This window comes from Danio rerio, chromosome 13, assembly GCF_049306965.1.
Source record: "Danio rerio strain Tuebingen ecotype United States chromosome 13, GRCz12tu, whole genome shotgun sequence".
Taxonomy (NCBI): Eukaryota; Metazoa; Chordata; class Actinopteri; order Cypriniformes; family Danionidae; genus Danio; species Danio rerio.
In genome coordinates this window covers 41,192,781-41,211,125 of record NC_133188.1, presented here as the reverse complement: position 1 = coordinate 41,211,125, position 18,345 = coordinate 41,192,781, and the positions used below count along the sequence as shown (strand labels likewise).

General features: G+C 36.6%; 1 protein-coding gene across 7 annotated transcripts in view; it reads left to right on the top strand.

Moving 5' to 3' along the window:
- eys (eyes shut homolog) overlaps positions 1 to 18,345 on the top strand; it is a 522,196-nt gene that overhangs the window by 455,498 nt on the left and 48,353 nt on the right. For all 7 annotated transcript variants that reach the window (XM_073920212.1, XM_073920209.1, XM_073920210.1 and 4 more), the window contains 2 exons: positions 13,609 to 13,717; positions 17,091 to 17,311. In XM_073920212.1, coding sequence (XP_073776313.1) covers positions 13,609 to 13,717; positions 17,091 to 17,311 — 330 coding nt within the window. The remainder of the gene's footprint in view (positions 1 to 13,608; positions 13,718 to 17,090; positions 17,312 to 18,345) is intronic.

Sequence of the window (18,345 nt, the reverse complement as noted above, 5' to 3'; positions counted from 1 at the left end):
GCTGCTTCTAAAAGGTGCTATATAATGAAAATCTTGACATGCCTTGGCCTGGCTGAATATTAGGAGTTCAGAACACGGAAATGTACAGTACACTGTAAGCCTCAAATACCATTGTTTCTTTATTCTCATGTAAATACCGTGAGTGTAAAATCCAAGTGAAAACAGGTCAATCAGATCTAGACACACTACATGACTGCTACAATGCATATGGGGTTATTAATATGCACATCCCAGGCTGTGTTTGATTGGCTACAATGTTTACTAGTCAGATTAGACCAAGGATAATGTTCCCCCTTATTTTTTAAGTTTACCTAAGCTTATGGATGTGGGACTCTTATTTTGAAATTTTGAAATGCAGTAAGACAAAAGCCCGCCACGTCACATTACATTTGTACATTGTTTTCTATGCTACTCAATTTGTTAAAGGACCCGTACAATTAAAATTATTTTTTATGTTCGTATCAGTATTTTTTTTATATCTATAAGCTAATGTGCTCCAAAACAGTGTTTAAAAGTGTTTAAACAGTTTAGAAAAGTGATATATACTGATATGTGAATATAAAACATGTAAATCTTGCAGTTTTTCACTTCTGCCTAAATAGATCAACAGTTTCACCTCATAATTCAGTTTCTCATCAAACCATGACCAATCAAATGCACTGTAGCATCTGACATGCCCCGCCTCCTTTAAGATGCTTCTCATTTGTTTTGTGCTTGAGCTCAACCATTCTCATTGGCTGATCGGTGATAAAACAAAATGCAATTGGTTGTTTTTAAAATGAGGAGGATGAACAAAATTACGTCAAACGTATTGTATAAAATAAAAATAAAATAGATGAATAAAATAAAAAAATCCAAAGCACTTCATGGGACTTTTAAATTATTTTTGACAAATAAAGTAAGATTATTTTGTGTGGAGGAAACCTACACGAACACGAGGAGAACATGCAAACTCCACACAGAAATGCCAACTGACCTAACCAAGGATCAAACCAGCAACCTGCTTGCTGTGAGGCAATTGTGCTATACTCACTGTGCCGCCGGGATGTTTCCTCAATGCAATATTATGTACCATAATTTAAATCAAATTTCTGAAAATGTCCGTAAAAGTCAATGTTAAACCTATGAATATCAAAAGTTGTCAGAGCAGAAGTCAAAGTCCCATGATTGTGTTTACTGTGTGCGTGCCTGCGTGTGTGTGCTTTGAGGTACTGCGAGTGATTCACTCTATTATGGTGTTCATTTTGTTCTGCTATGTCTTGCCCTTTTGTGTTTACTGGCCCGTGATGCACAGTTCTGTTCTGCGTGACACTGTGCCATCGTGACAAGCAAATTTCCCCTCAGGGATCAATACATTTCTATCGTATCTGATCTTACTCAGCTCACATAAATTCATATCAAGTGACAAGATGAGGCGACCGCGCAACATACAGTGCCACCGCTTCAAGAGACGACAGAGGAAACACTTCAGTCCAAACTTTTTGATCAGCCTTCCTAAACTGCTGATCCAGATTCCAGACTTCAAAGCGCACCTCTGAGTTTTTAAAGCTGAAACTTACACCTCGTTCTCCCATTTCTGGGAATGATATTCTGTTGTGAATGTTTGATGTATTCAGATCACTTGAAGAACAATCTTTTATTCATACGTTGATCTTATTAATTCATACTTGGTGAACGCAGTTTGACTGTTCTGTTTCCGAGCGGTCTGGCCCTCCTCTTCTCATATCAGTCTTATGGATAAATATAGTGCAAGCAGGCATTATACCGCACTGTTGGCTTCTTTTGCATATGCATACCATTAGCAGTCGACATGATCTGTGCGCTGCATGTAAGGTTACCCATCGAATGTGGTCTGTTGATCTTGCATATGTATTGCCGGAGGCTTTTCAGTGTTGAGCTTGCTTAAATCTGCTGTAATACTGGTCTACACAGCAGACAGGTTAAATTAGGTTAAAGGCTTGCGGTGGTGACATATTGTTTACCCTGTGAGTTCCTCCAAGTCTGTTGCAAGTGTTCATGTGTCTATATCTGTCTGCATTGTCAGATGCTTCCCCTGCGATTGGCTTTCACCCAAGCCTGTGAGTCATTTCTGTTCACACACAAAGCCAAAGGTCAACAAGCGCGAGACGCTGCATTACACAGCATCACGTCCCATCCTTTATTACACATGAACTTTCCAGTCCCTAGCTTGTATTATTATTTAAATGTATGCCATTTATTCCAGGGGAACCACTGCTGTTTTTTTCTTGAATACAAAAAAGTGCATTTTTAATGGAGCAATGCATTAGATCTGCAGGTATTTCTTTGCTTCTTTCCTGTTTATTTACTCCCGAGACCCCATTTTGGTGGTGCTTTCTGTCAAGTTTGGTTTTTGCATTGGTTATATGGTGCATGTAAGACCATGAAATGAGTTTGAATATAAAACACTTTGACAGCACGGGGAAGAAAATGCACTCGAACAGAAAATGTGGATTAGTTCATCCGTTTAAAGGAAAACGTGTTGGTGCTCTGGACCTGCTTGCATGTGGCATCAGGAGGAAGGACGTTCTAGAGGGAGTTTGACATCTGTGAAGTGCAAGATGAGTCATCAGTATTTTTGCACCATTTTCCTGGAAAAGATGATAAGTCATTCAGTTCACATGGTCCCTACACGGTGTACACTGTTCAATATGCATCTGTTTGTAGGCGTCCACTTCATCCGTTCGTATTAAGTATGATCAAACAGAGGTTATGAGGAATGTATTCTTATGCTAACAGACATCTGGAAGTGCTTAAGTTTAAGTACTGATTCTCACTATTAACTACTGGCTTATTACCTGCATATTGTTAAGATATTGGCTTTGGTTTATTAGTACTTTTAAAGTATGTTCTTATTCTACATCTCTAGTCCTTCCCAATACCTAAACCCAACTACTAACTAATAGCAAGCAACAAATCAGTAGTTTGTTGAACTAAATGTCTTAATAGTTTGTTATTAGCGAGAATTAAACCTTTGAAGGAAGTGTAAAAATTGTGGCCAGAAATCTCTTTGTTTTTGAAAATCTTTTATGCTCACCAAGACTACATTTTTTGATAAAAATGGCTAATAAATATAATTTAAATGTTTAATATAATGATTAATGCATGCTTTGAATAAAGGTTTGTTCGCTTAAAATGTCTCAATATTTAGGAGAATTTGAACTCTATGTCGAGATGTAGATTCTTACCCTATTTACTGATGAGAAATTTCAGATGCAGTGTTGAATCGATTGACCATTAAGATTCAGACTTTTGCAGGGACTTGGATGAGTTGATGACATTAAAAAAGATGCAGTACGATAGAAATCACAGATTTTCAATGTCCAACGTCTCTTGTTGTGGATGAAATGGTTGTCAACTTTGCCTTAATCTAGACAACCTGCTGTCAGGGTTTCGGTCACTTTAAATTGGCACACTATCTTTAGTTCAGTTGAGTTTGTCTGGTAATTAATGACATTTGCAGCTGGTTCCAGATTAACACCAATAAATGTGAGGTTTTCTGAAAGTGTTCAGCAATTTTCTTAGGGCCTTTAGTTGACATATAGTGGACAGAGAACACAACATGTTTGAGTATTGAATTGCAGACCTTTTCTAATCCCATCCCTCTCTCTCTCCAACTTCACTTCTTGTCATTATGGTATCCTGTCAAAATAAAGGCAAAAAATGCAGACAAAAAAAAGTAAATATTTTATTACTATTAAAAAAGTAGGGTTTTTTTAAATTTTTAATAAGTATTCTCAACTTATCAAATTCAAAATCAAATTAAATTGATTAAAAATATTAAAAACTGTCCTTTTACACTTGTTAGAACTAGTGTGTCACCAATGTTGCCAATATCTATTGCAAATGTGACCCTGGACCACAAAATCTTATGTTGCACAGCCCAGAATATGCTATCAAAATGATACATTTTTCTATTATGCCAAAAATAAGTGAAGTTTATTTAAAAACTAATTTCGAGAGGAGCACATGCTTATGATTGATCACGGCTGGTCCCACATTAACTGATTCACCAATCAGATGATTCCTTACTCACTATAAATAACCAGAGTTTCTTACTTCAGTTCTCTTCCCCTTGAAGAATCCCTGTTCCACTCCAACTCTTCCAGCTTTCCCTTTTCTAGGGTGGTACCGTGGCGCAGTGGTTAGCACTGCTGCCTCACAGCGAGAACATCACTAGTTCAAATCCTTTACATGCCAGCTGACGCTTCTGTGCGAAGTTTACATGGTCTCCCCGTGCTCGCGTGGGTTTCCCCTCAGTTCCTCCCACAGTCCAAAAACATGTGTCATATGTAAATTGATCAATCTAAATAAGCACTATAGTCGATCTCTTAACCAGCAGTATATCTCAATATAGCAATTTATAATCTATCATCAGCTCTAAATAAGGGGGTAGTTCTGAAGACCTACCTGAGCTCAAACTCCCCTCTCAAATGGGAGGGAGCCCCAGGCTCGAGGAACTCCTGAGCTCAGGGCTTTCTCCCAGGACAGCATGCCAAGCTCACTTTATAATCAATCATCAGCTAAGGGTGAACTCTTGAAATAGATATTAAGTAAAGATCAAGTTCCATGAAGACATTTAGTAAATTTCATACTTTAGATATAGCAAAACTCTATTTGATTTGTAATGTGCTTTGCTAACCACTTCATTTAGACAACTTTAAATGCAATTAAGGATTTTTAAACAATTGTACCTCAGACAAATATTATCCTATCTTATTGAACCGTGCATCTATGGATATCGTATTTATTCAGATTTCAAATAATGAAATTCAAATGAAAATTTTTTATTGTGACCACATTTTAAAAATGTTGTGGTCACATTTGGCACTAGATCTGATTGGCTTTAATATAAAAAAAAATAAACATTAGTTTTCTTACCTGCTTCATAGCATATGTCAAGATAATGGCCAGTGAACTCAGTTTCACAGGAGTGTTGCAAAAATTGGTGATATTTAATTTTTACATTCTCCCTGTAATTATAACATCTTCAGTACAGCTGCTGCTCAACTTGTTCTTCCATGCGCTCTTATAAAATATACCCGCTTTCTTGGAGTAATATTTGTATCTTGTTATTCTTAATCAGGAAAGTAGTCAGACGACTCCCACAACAAAAAAAAACCTCATCTGGAGCCTCGTCTTGAAGCCGTAGGGCGCGCCTGTAATATGGGTCTTGGAGATCAGCTGGAGACATGACTAAGAACACAGAGTGCCCGAAATAACTACAGGCATTCGAGTGAGCTTGTTATGCAAAAAATGGTTTGACACTTTAATGCAAGAAAGTCTGTGCATCTGGCTCAGTGAGTGTGAGGGGCTGCGTCTGTCTTTATCGGCTCCCTCGGTAGGGGAGATCAAGCGAAGCGCCGCAACATGCCACCGGCCTTTGCCGCGCTATAGTATGTCCCTCAAAAAGAAGCATGCATGCGGGAACAAAGCTCTTCTGTTCCACATTCATCTTGGCTTGCTTATGATGACACAATAAGTGTGAGCTATATTGACATGTCTGGACAATGCGATAAAAAATGATCAATGAGTGGCAGCAATTGTGTCTCTTAATGGCTCTCATTTACACGAGGAGCAGTAAAAGCAGGTCGAAGTGGACGCGTGAATGAACTGTAGATCTATTTAATAGCTCCTAATTAGGATGAACACATATTTATCTGTAGTATCATTGAATTGTGTTGATGCTGTTTCTGAGATTATCACCTCGAACTTCGCTGTTTGGTCTTGCTGTTGGATTTGCAGTGTGGCATGAAGTAAAGTCATCTCTAATTTCTGCCTTTGTTTTCACCAATATAGAAGCAGCAGTTTGTGTGTATATATCTGTATATATGTGTGTGTGTGTGTGTGTCTGTATTGCAGTGCTGCAGCTTCATGATGTTTTACTGCCATCTGTTGCCAGTACTTTATACCATTTTTTTTTTTTTTTTTTGGGCCAATAGTGTCGCTGGGAAGCTCTGTGTCTCCCAGCCTCCATTCTGGTGAAGTGTGGCATGAACTGCAATCATGTTGAGCTCTTAGATTTCAGAGTAGTTGAACGGCAGCACTTGTGTGCATGTCATGTCATGATGTTGCATCAGGTCTGAGCACATTTGCACAGAATGGCCCCCGCAAACCCTGCAAGCCAATGATAACATAAATCTGTGGGATGAATAGACTGCATTTAAAATGAGGTTTTTAGCATGCATATGCATGCGTGTATATATAAGACACATATAAACAATGTACGGCTGTGTGTGTATTTGCATTTTGTGTGTGAAGGGTGTGTGTGAATGCAAGAGTGCACGGTTGTAAGGGCATCCGCTGTGTAAAACAATGCCGGAATAGTTGGTGGTTCATTCCGCTGTGGTGACCCCTTATAAATAAGGCACTAAACTGAAGGAAAATGATTGAATAATATAATATAATATAAAGGCGAGGCAGTAGCGCAGAAGGTAGTGCTGTCGTCTCACAGCAAGAAGGTCGCTGGTTCAAATCTCGGCTCAGTTGGTGTTTCTGTGTGGAGTTTGCGTGTTCTCCCTGCCTTCGCTTGGGTTTCCTCCGGGTGCTCCGGTTTCCCCCTCAGTCCAAAGACATGTGGTACAGGTGAATTGGGTAGGCTAAATTGTCCGTAGTGTGTGTGTGGATGTTTCCCAGAGATGGGTTGTGGCCGGAAGGCCATCCGTTGCGTAAAAACTTGCTGGATAAGTTAGCGGTTCATTCCGCTGTGGTGACCCCGTATTAATAAAGGGACTAAGATAACAAGAAAATGAATGAATATAATATAATTATCGGTGACCCGGTAGAGCTCCCATACATGAGCTCATTTGTCCTATTATGACGGCTATGCCATCATGGTAAAAATAACCAATTGAAAAAGGCTTTAGGACCAAGCAGAATCCTCTGTTGGCTGTCGCTTCGCTGTGACTTCAGCTAATCAGTTTTGGCCAATGCTAACAAATATTTTTCATGAGTTCAACATCAAGCTGTGTAAGAGAAGTCATCTTTCATTACTGTATTGTTGAGAAAAAAAATTTAATACTTTTATTATAAATCTTGGACCTTATTCTTGACAAAAAATGACCAATGAAAAGGAGTAAAGCAACTAAAGCGGCCCATATTAAAATGGATTTAAATACTATTTTGGTAAAATTAGTCAAAACGTGTTGTTATCATGAGCATTCAGCAAGCTAATTCAGAATAGTTATTAGTATGTCACTAAAATGCAGTTTTCATAATTAAAAAGAAAATAAGGCGTATAATTGCAAAAAGATCAATTTTTTGAGAAAAAAAAAAAACTTTTACCAGGCTGGCTTCATGCCTGGATTGGTGGAACTTTCTGTACTTTCCCCACAAACTGATAATATACACAAATGTTTTTAAAAAAATAAGTATAAAAATAAGATACAATGTGAACATTTAATAGCACAGTTATTGTTAAAATCCCTTTTGCCAATGGAGAAAAGGAATTGTACTGTCTTTATTTGATCAATTTAATGACTAAAAATTTTCCTTTTTTTCAAAACAAAATCATGTTGATTCTAAACTTTATTAATAAATTTAAATATATATTTTTATTATTATTCCCTTCAGAACTTTCCATCTACTAAAACATTTCATCCTGGAAAACATTATTTATTTATTTATTTGTTTGTTTATGGCCAGCTAGCAGTGGGTTATGCGTGGGGGCTCATCCGGGATAGGAGTGAGGTTTAGTCGGGTGAGTGTAATACAGGCCAGCTAGCGAAGCGCTGTGCAGGTAAACCTCATTCCTCTGACCTTTAACGATGCTCTAGTGACAGATGTAAGAGGTCATGGTCCTTAACCTCCGTGTTAGAGCAACCAACTCCCATACAAAGAATCACTGGTTCAATCCCAGCTCAGACCGGGATGGGTGCGGTATGGCCAGTGGATTACACGTAGGGGCTCATCCGTGATTGGGTGGAGGTTTAGGGGGGTGAGTGTAATAGAGGCCAGCTAGCGAAGTGCTATGCAAGTGAACCTCTGACCTCTAAAGATGTTAGCGACAATCCCAAAGAACCGCCGGTTCGTTCCCAGGTCAGACCAGGTTGAGTGCAGTAGGACCGGTGGGTTACATTATTTTAAATAAAATTAAAATTTTTACTCCTTTTTTATCAAATTAATACACCACCAGTGAGTATGAAAGAAGCTAAAAACAAACAGTAAAACTATAGTAAAACCATAAAGCTAGAGTTTGGTTTCCCTTTAAATAAGTTTCCCTTTAAGTAAACAGATAATCAGATCTGACTGAGACTCCCACATGACTGCATTGTGCCCTTTCTCTCAGTGTAAATAAGCAGCGTGCTCATTTTGCTCCCTCAGGACTGCATCAATGTGTCCACAAGAGCTCATCAGAAAGAGTGACACCAGCGCCCAGTTAAATCAGCACAGACACTGAACCGCTGCACTAGATGTTCCCTTAGATCTTTTCAATATGAGCCTCTAGACATATTAGCCGTCTTAGCATCTAGCAATTTAAGAGTGTGTCATCTACCGCATTTTAGAACATGACATTTAAATTTTTTTTAATGTTATGTTTGTGTTGTCCAGCTTAAATGCACTGAGTGAGTTTTTTTTTTCTTTCTGTATTTGCTGCCTGTGGTTCATTTGATTTAATTCTTTAAAGGCAGCAACCCCTGTAGATCTCAGTGGGTGGGATGCATTTAACTGCTGCGTGCATCTAGTGAAGAAAACAGTAACACAGTCAGCTGGCTAAGAGTTTAGTTTTAAACAAAATTGGCCACAGCATTGCCTGAAATATGTCTTTGGTTTGTTTAAAAAATATATAGTCACACATCCACTTTCAATCAAAAAATACAAAGAAACTATAGTGTTAATTCAAATATAATTTAAACATTATATAATTGTTGATAAATACATGTTTGTTGAAAAATAAAAATGAAGCAGCACAACATTCTATAGCCTAATAATAAAAATAATAATAAATAATACATAAATTAGTATATACCTTTATATAAGTGTATATATATATATATATATATATATATATATATATATATATATATATATATATATATATATATATATATATATATATATATATATATATATATATATTTATACACAACAGTTCTGTCTGGTTCTCGAATCTGATTGGCAGATAGCAATAACAGCACTCATACAGCCTCTTCACTCTTGTGTATTACTCTGCCCACATAGAATGACAGCAGGTCTATAAACTCACTAAAGTTTGACAAATATTGAAGCTGTTGGACAACATAGTATACTTTTGAGGCTTTTTGGGCAAAAATGTAGTTGTTAAGATTGCAACTATGCAGTTTATTTAAAGGAAAGTGCCTATTTAAAATATTCATAATTTCGGAGATCGGTGGCCATCTGCCTGTAAAACTGAGCAGAGCAAAGACAGTTGCGCCAAAAGATGGTGACATAGTAAGTCCTTAGGGGAGAAAAGCTCAGAGTTTTCTTTTCGTATTTCAAACTACAGCTGATCAAGTCATCAAACTGACACAGCTGATCAAATCAAACTGCAGCTGATCAAGTTTTTACCATAAAAACTGGTAAGTGACATTCTAAGTCGATCTCTCTCTTTTGAATGTTGTAGTGCTGTATTTTTACCATAGTAATCTGGTAGTGTTGCATTGCTTTGGCTTTTTTGGGTGTTATTTATTGTGATCTCCTGATTGCAACAGAGAAATACTGGGAAATCTCTGTGGACTGATGGCATTTCATGCCGTTCAGCCATATTATTTTAAAATGTGGGCAAAATCACCTGTTTTGTCAGAACTTTAGACATTACGCTAGAGAATCATTCAAATACTAGCTCTAAAGTAATGTTTGTGAAGAAGCAACGCTTTCTGCTGTTCTGATGTCAGTTGCAGATGTGTATGAATAGCAGAAAAAAAAGTAGTTTCTTGTACAGAGGGATTTTTGAGACTCTCGATGTTTGATTTTCTTTTTTATATACACATATGCCATCAAACTGTTATATAATTGCAATATCACACTCATAGCAGTGTGATATGGCTGTATATCATCACTGGTGGTAGTCATGTGTTGTTTTATATAAATAGAAGTGTTTGTGTTTAATAATATTGCTATAAACAGTAGTTAATATTAATAATATATTCATGGTATATAAATATCTTGTATATAATGTGTATATTATTTCAAAAGTATGAAAATATAATAATTCATTAAGCATTTATTTTTATAAAATGATAGTATGTCAATTGAAATCAGGCTATATTTTAAGTTGTTTTTTATTTAATATTTTGAATATGTTAAATTGAATAGTTTTTCACAATTAAATGCTCCAAACAATGATATTCTTATATGAATTTTTGAAAGCGTGATCAATAGTTTATTATCACCTATGGCAAATATTGAGAGCCAATAAAAACTTTAAAGCAGTCTCTTATTTTTTTCTAATATTGTTTAAAATATGTGGTGACGCAGTGGTGCAGTAGGTAGTGCTGTCGCCTCACAGCAAGAAGATCGCTGGTTCGATCCTCGTCTCAGTTGGCATTTCTGTGTGGAGTTTGCATGTTCTCCCTGCGTTCGCATGGGTTTCCTCCGGGTGCTTCGGTTTCCCCCACAGTCCAAAGAGATGTGGTACAGGTGAATGTGTGTGTGTGTGTGCGTGCGTGTGTGTGTGTGTGTGTGTGTGTGTGTGTGTGTGTGTGGATGTTTCCCAGGGATGGGTTGCGGATGGAAGGGCATCTGCTGCGTAAAAATGTGCTAGATGAGTTGGCGGTTCATTCCGCTGTGGCGACCCCGGATAAATAAAGGGACTAAGACGACAAGACAATGAATAAATGAATGAATGAATGAATGTTTAAAATATCTCCCTATCTGTTCTCTTCTAAAATATTATACAGGGCACACTGCGCCTGCTGAGAAGTCTCTATAAATGCTAACAGCTGTCCGATGCAGCTAAAGTGATTATCGAGCCATGATTAAAATAATTAGTACCTCATAACATCATGCTACTTGGACTAATATCAGAATATTAAAGTCGTTGCAGGAGCCTCAGCGAACAATCGAATCAGCTCATGTCCTTATGTTCAGGATTCATCAGCAGGACTGGTTCAGCGGCGGGCTGTCAGTCACGTTGAATTTCCTTCTCGTGGTCCCAATCGGGCATTAATTTGTCAATCTGTATGCAGAGCGACTCTCATAACTTCCCCAGTGTTGTAATTAGTGCTACCTGAAGTTGTAGGGCTTTGATTGCCTTCAGGGAGGTGTCCTGCAAGGCTGTTTCAAATTAGCATGAGGGCAATCGCCCTGATTGCTCGCATCTGGTCATTAAAGGAGAAGGAGATTTTTCTCCCCTCTTGCCCTGAACCCAACATGGGCTGAAATCAAAAGCTGATACTTGAATAAGCAAGTGTCGAGTTTTTCAAGTGGCTGAAAGAGCTGATTGGACAGAGAGAAAATCTATGGCTTTCGCATCACACGCAAGGCCTAAAATTAACATTTGTTAAGTGCCAAGTGCAAGTAAACACTGGTGCTTGTGAGTATGTGAAACTGTATTACTCTCCTGTTGGCTGATACACTGTTTTGTTAATTCTACCTGTGAACGTGATATTGTTCAGTGTGATTATCAAATTACACAACAGCACTGTTTAATGAACAATATCACATGAGAGATTGTATTGCATGCATGGCTCTAGATAAGTGGTTCTCAAACTTTTTTATCAAGTACCACCTCAGAAAAAAAAATTGTCTAATTTGTCTAAAACCATAATGACAAGGCAGATTAATTCCTATTCTTAAGAATATTTATTATTGTCAGCCACTTTAATCATTATAAACAGTTTGAACATTAACTGTACTGTGCTTATAGGTAAAAAAAGTAAAAGAAAATAAATAAAAAGTCAATATTTAAAATGCACCTAACCCTAACCTAGGTGGAGGAGTTTAAGTATCTCAGGGTTTTGTTTACGAGTGAGGAAGAATGGGACTATTAGGAAGAATGGGACGTGAGATTGACAGGCAGATTGGTGCAGCGGCAGCAGTAATGCGGTCGATGAACCGGTCCGTTGTGGTAAAGAAGAAGCTGAGCCGAAAGGCAAAGCTTTCGATTTACCAAACAATCTACGTTGCTACTCTCATCCAAAGCTCATGACCGAAAGGACAAGATCACGAATACAAGCGGCCGAAATGAGTTTCTTTCAAAAGGTGGCAGGGCGCACCCTTCTGGATAGGGTGAGGAGCTCTGATATCCGGGAGGAGCTCGGAGTAGAGCCGCTGCTCCTCCACATCGAGAGTAGTCAGCTGAGGTGGTTCGGGCATCTGTTTCAGATGCCTACCTAGAGAGGTGTTGCAGGCATGGGGAAGACCCAGAACAAATGCATTTGAAAAATCTAATCAACTGAGATCTGTTTGTATTACTCTATACTGCATCTTGCTGGAAACTATGTTACTCACCAGTTGGATGATTGCTCAGATTACAACAAAATAATGGCCACATTGTAATCTAGCATAGTGAGTCTAGTAAGTTTTATATGAAGTCATAAAATTAACTTTGCCGTCAATCTGAATGGTTTGTTCTAAAATAAATAAAATAATAATGAAACTAAGGATTGGCCATCAGATATACCCAAAATTATTGTATTTCTTGTTTAATCACTACAGAGCAATGGTCTCAAACACAGTTCCTGGACAGCCACAGCTCTGCACAGTTTAGCTCCAACCACCTCCAAATCCCACCTGTTTAATAGTCTCTAGTAGTCCTGAACACCTTGATTAGTTGGATCAGCTGTGTTTGATTAGAGTTGGAGCAAAACTATGCAGAGCTGTGACCCTCTAGAAATTGAGTTTGAGACCTATGCTAGAGACATACATCAGAGCCACCGGTAGATTCCACAATAATTATCTGAAGTAAGGCTGTTCTCAGTTGGGTGCTTAAGTATAAGTTTATTAGCAAAATGTGCTCAGCATATATGAGCACACCCCACCTCGTTTTGAATCTATTTCTCAGTGAATATAGGCAACTATCATCATCAATAATAGAAATATAATATTGCAAAAAAAAGAATTACAGAATTTCAACTACATTTTATGTACTTGTTGTATCTTTTTATATTTTTTTATTCCTTCCATTATAAATAAATTTAGGTGTAGTTATTAGGGTAAGTTGTTTTGTCAGATTAACTCAAGATTTGGCTTCAGTACTGACTAATCTAATGTATGTGCGCAAATATAATATTGTATAGCATCTTATAGAAAATATTTATTTAAAAGATTGATTTTTCGAGGGGTGTACCTATATGCTGAGCTCTGTATATGCAGGAAGGAGTTGTCTTTCAACAATTTGAGATGATTGAGAACATAAATCGCGACTAGTAGAACAAGTTGGGGAGAGAAAAATGTATATTTTGATTGCGTGTGAGGAAATTTAAAATGATTTTTCTAGCGTGCAGTGGCCTAGTAGTGGCCCAGAACTCCCCTCACCAATTTGTGTAGCTTTCATGCTTAAATGGATTTATTGTGAATGCTGCATGATCTAATGCGATTCATTCCTTCTTCCTTTGCCCTGCTTCTGTCTGACTTTCTCATTCTTGAACTGTATTCTTTCCTTTCTCTCTCTTTCTCTCTTCCTCTCAGATATGCATTGCCATCACAAAACAATGGCCAGCTCTGTTTCATTGAAATAGCTGCTGATAATGGAACTGCTAATCAGCAGCAGAAATACATGGATGAGCCGGTGTCAGAGGTAAACCTGCTCCTTATGCACATTCAGTTATTTATGGCATTTGTGTGTACATGCATATACACATTTCCTAAAATATTTCAATTAGAATCCGATTTGCTCCAAAATATTAAACAATTAATTTAAACTGTTGTCTGTAAATGTTACTCAGTTGCCTTCCCCCATTGTTATACACTCTCTGAAATAGGCATATCTGACACTGATGCAGTACTTTTTCAAAAGGTACACATTTGTACCTAAAGGGTCCATATTGGAACCTGAAAGATGCATATCAATATGAAAAAATACTAATCATTTTTACTAATAATAATTTTTAGATACTAATATATTCGTTTGAGGTGGCAGCACATACTCTTTAGGTGCAAATAGTTTCATTTTGAAAGGGTACTGCCCCATTGACAGCTATTGCATCTTTATATTTGTAATGATTTAATGGCTCAAAGTTGGTTTGAGGATAATAGAAGTCATTATCTCTGGCAGTGAAAGGTTTAAAAGTTCTCACTGAAATCTATGCAAAGTATTTTTGAGTATCGGAACCAAAAGCATAGTTTATGACTAAAAAGAAAGCACCGCAGTGTTTCTGAAGGCTGGTATGAAGAAATTTGTTCCAAAAATACTAACTTTAATCATTCTAGTTAAATGTTTGCATCTTAATTGAGGAAAACCACCGAGAGCTGGGCTGCAATAATCAGACAATTTCAAGAGACTATAAGATACCTAATCAGAAAATAATGGCCTCACAAATCCATTTATGGAGCTGCATTAAAATAAAACAACTGAGGCTTTTTTGTTTTTGAAGTGTTGGTTGTCGAAATGTCTGTAAAATGCGCAGGATAAAGATATTGGTTGTATTTAAATTCTGAAAGAATGCAGATTTGAAAACTTTAGAGGTCTTGAAATTTTAAAATATTTATATATGAGCTTTCTGATGGGTTGTAATGTGTTTTGAGTAGTTGTTAATGTTTGTTGGCCAGCCAAAATTATTAAAATAGATTAATAAGAAGCAATGACAGTCTTAACCAGTCTGATGTTCCATCATGCCATGATCAAAACCAGTACATAATTTAAATAAAAAGGAGAATAATACATTTTTCCATATAATAAATGTACAGTGATTGCTGCATGCAGGGAAAAAGCAGCAAGAGGTCCTTTAAGCTGCAGTGGCTCCATATAAAAGACAAAACTTTGCTCTATATCCAATTATAATTCCAGGCTTTAAGTGCCATTGACTCAAGAACGTCTGTTTCTGCATACTGTAATGACATATCAGTTTGTAGGAAAGAATAGGTCATATTTATCTATGAGATGCGGATATATATATATACGCTCCCAGTGTTTACTTGCGCTCACAGTGTTCTACTTATAATTTAATGAGAATCAGTTGGCATGCATATGCCACGTAACTTAAATTTAACAAATGGATCATCAATATAAAGTCTGACCAAAGTGTTTGTTTCAAACTATTCTATTTCTAGTAAGTTCAGTGATTGTGAACTTTCTAATCATCCAATAATAATAATAATAATAATAATAATAATAATAACAAAATAATAGTATAGCTAATAGTAAATGAATCAGTTTCCACTAAAATATTAGGTATTGCAGTCATTTTTAACATTGATAATAGTAAGATATAGTTGACCATTCAAATCACTCTATTAAAATGATTAAATGATATTGACTGTTAATTAGTATTTATATTCTGCATGACCTTATTCTAAATCCCTTTATCAACTAGACAGTTGAAGTCAAAATTATTAGCCCCCGTTTGAATTTTTATTTATTTATTTATATATATATATATATATATATATATATATATATATATATATATATATATATATATATATATATATATATATATATATATATATATATATATATATATATATATATATATAATTGAATTGAGTTGGCTAAATTGTCTGTAGTGTATGAGTGTGTGTGTGGATGTTTCCCAGAGATGGGTTGCGGCTAGAAGGGCATCTGCTGCGTAAAAACTTGCTGGATAAGTTGGCGGTTCATTCCGCTGTGGTGGAATTTCATTTTTAAATATTTCCCAAATAATGTTGAACAAAGCAAGGAAATTTTCAAAGTATTTCCTTTATTTTTTCTTTCTAGAGAAAGTATTATTTGTTTTATTTCAGCTAGAAAAAAAAATCAGTTTTTTTCATTTTTTAAAAAACATTTTAAGGTCAATATTTTTAGCCCCTTTAAGCTATATTAAAATAATATTTACTGTCATCATAGCAAAGATTAAAAAAAAAATTAGAACTGAGTTATTAAAACTATTATGTTTAGAAATGAGTTGAAAAAAATCTTCTCTCCGTTAAACACAAATTGGGGAAAAAATAAACATGGAGCTAATAATTCAGGGAGGCTAATAATTTTGACTTCAGCATATATATATATATATATATATATATATATATATATATATATATATATATATATATATATATATATATATATATATATATATATATATATATATATATATATATATATATATAATCCCACATAACAAGCCAATCCTAAAAGCTAGTTTAAAAAGCACTGTTTGAACAACAGAGTATGACAAAAAAGAATTATTAAAATATTACATAAAATAATATATGTCCACAAGGCATTTCCACAAGGTATCTACTTCACTCTAAATGTAACGTTTAAGTCATTTCTCTAAGTCACAGTTTACTTGTAGGGGACTCCTTTTTCTTCCAAAACAGTAGCAGTACCTTCTTGGCTTTAGTCAAGCAGTATGGGAGCAGTTTGTGTTGTGTGTTTGACAACAAATGTGTTCATTCAGAAGTTTAATTCCTATTAATAAGCATATATTAATAAGCAAATTAAAAAGTTATGGTTTATTAATAGCAATAATTATACTGGTAAAATGAAGTGTGACCATATTATTGATTAAGGATCATGTAAGAAATGTGCAAGCTGGGCATTAATTATTAAAAAAGATCACATTTCACAATATTGTTGCTTTTACATTTATTTTAATCAAATAAATTAAGCCTAGCATAGGATACTTTTAGAAACATTAGAAAAGAGTTTACAGATATAGAAAATCACCGTAGCCTGTGAAACATCTGTACCTTTACTCACATTACACCCTGCTTTTAAAAGACCTACAATATAAAGTTGTAAGGCACAGGTTAGGAAAAGGCTACAAAAACATTTCAAAGGCTGTTAGAGTTATTTGGAATGTGTCTTGATTTCAGTCTGTATGACAAATAAAGTCGTTATTTCAAAAAGGTGTTATGATTTTCTACAGGCACTGTATGTAACAGGTTAATGTAAAATGAATCTTGTTATCAAGATAAAACTGTCAAAATTGTTACCATATGTCACCTTTTTTTCTCTCAACACTCAGGTAGTTTTTGGTCCCACATTTCTTGGTGGCTTTCCATCCGTCTTAGAGCTGCATCACAACAGTGGGAATGTCTCTGGCTTCATCGGCTGCATACGTGAACTGCAAATGGGCTCCAAAGAGCTGTATGTGGTGGGGGAAGCAATCAGGGGCCAAAATATCCAAAACTGTGACGCCGCAGTCTGCCAGCACCAACCCTGCCGCAATGGAGGAACCTGTATCAGGTACAGAAGGATTTCATCGTTTAACAGTGATGATATGATGATGGTGTTGACAATAGTCAGGTCCAAATGCAGCTTTTATCCGAATGCTCAGGCAGTCAAAGTTCCAACCTAGGCTCATTCTGAAAATGTAGTCCCGTGGACGTTTCTGGAGATCGCAAAATACGAGCCAGAGAGGTACGTATTTTTGCAGTTTTTGTTTTGGATCTGTGAGTGGTCGCTGTGTGCACTTTTCCGTATCTCTAATGTTTCTTGTGATTGCCGTTTGCGCCTGCGCTGTTCTTGCGTAAATCCACTAGAGGCCGCTGTCGACCGACTGAATGATTGACTGGGCAACCGGCCAATCGACTGACCCACCCTCCTCCTTCCCTAAACCCAACCAATTTTACCGATTGACCCGCCCACCCGCTTACTTCCCTAAACCCAACCGACGGTTTACAAAAGCTATTCAGAAAAAGAAAAGCCCTCATCTGATTTTTACCACGTTTTCAGATTTTACCACTTTCTCACCCTGCTGTTCACTCGTTTGTTTTATTTTTTGGATTCTGTTTTTATCTTCCCTGATTTCTTCCCCGGACTCAAACCCAGTAGTCGTCGTCAACTTCTCTCTGCATCTCAAGTTCGCCAACGTACACAACGAGCTAACTGGACAAACTGGTTGTGGCAGGAAAGCCCTCCACATGGAAATAAGCGATCAGCTGGTAAGCGGCAAAAGGAACAGCGTCATGCTGCCCCGTAGCGTCCGCTTAAAAAATTAAATGTCTCCAGAAACATTCACGGCACTACGTTTCAGAATGAGCCTGTATTGCAAAATTTAAACAGGGACAGAAGGTAGCATGAAGATAATCAACAAAAGTAGTTAGTATAACAACCGAATGGCCAAGGCAGGCGGCAAAACAAACATAATATAAACAAACAAGGATCAACATGGTTAGACTAAACAGGGAAACGCTTGGTAATGCACACTACATGGACTTAAAATAATATTCCATGTAATCAGTCCTGAACAGCTTCAGCTGTGTCTGTGTGTTATCAAA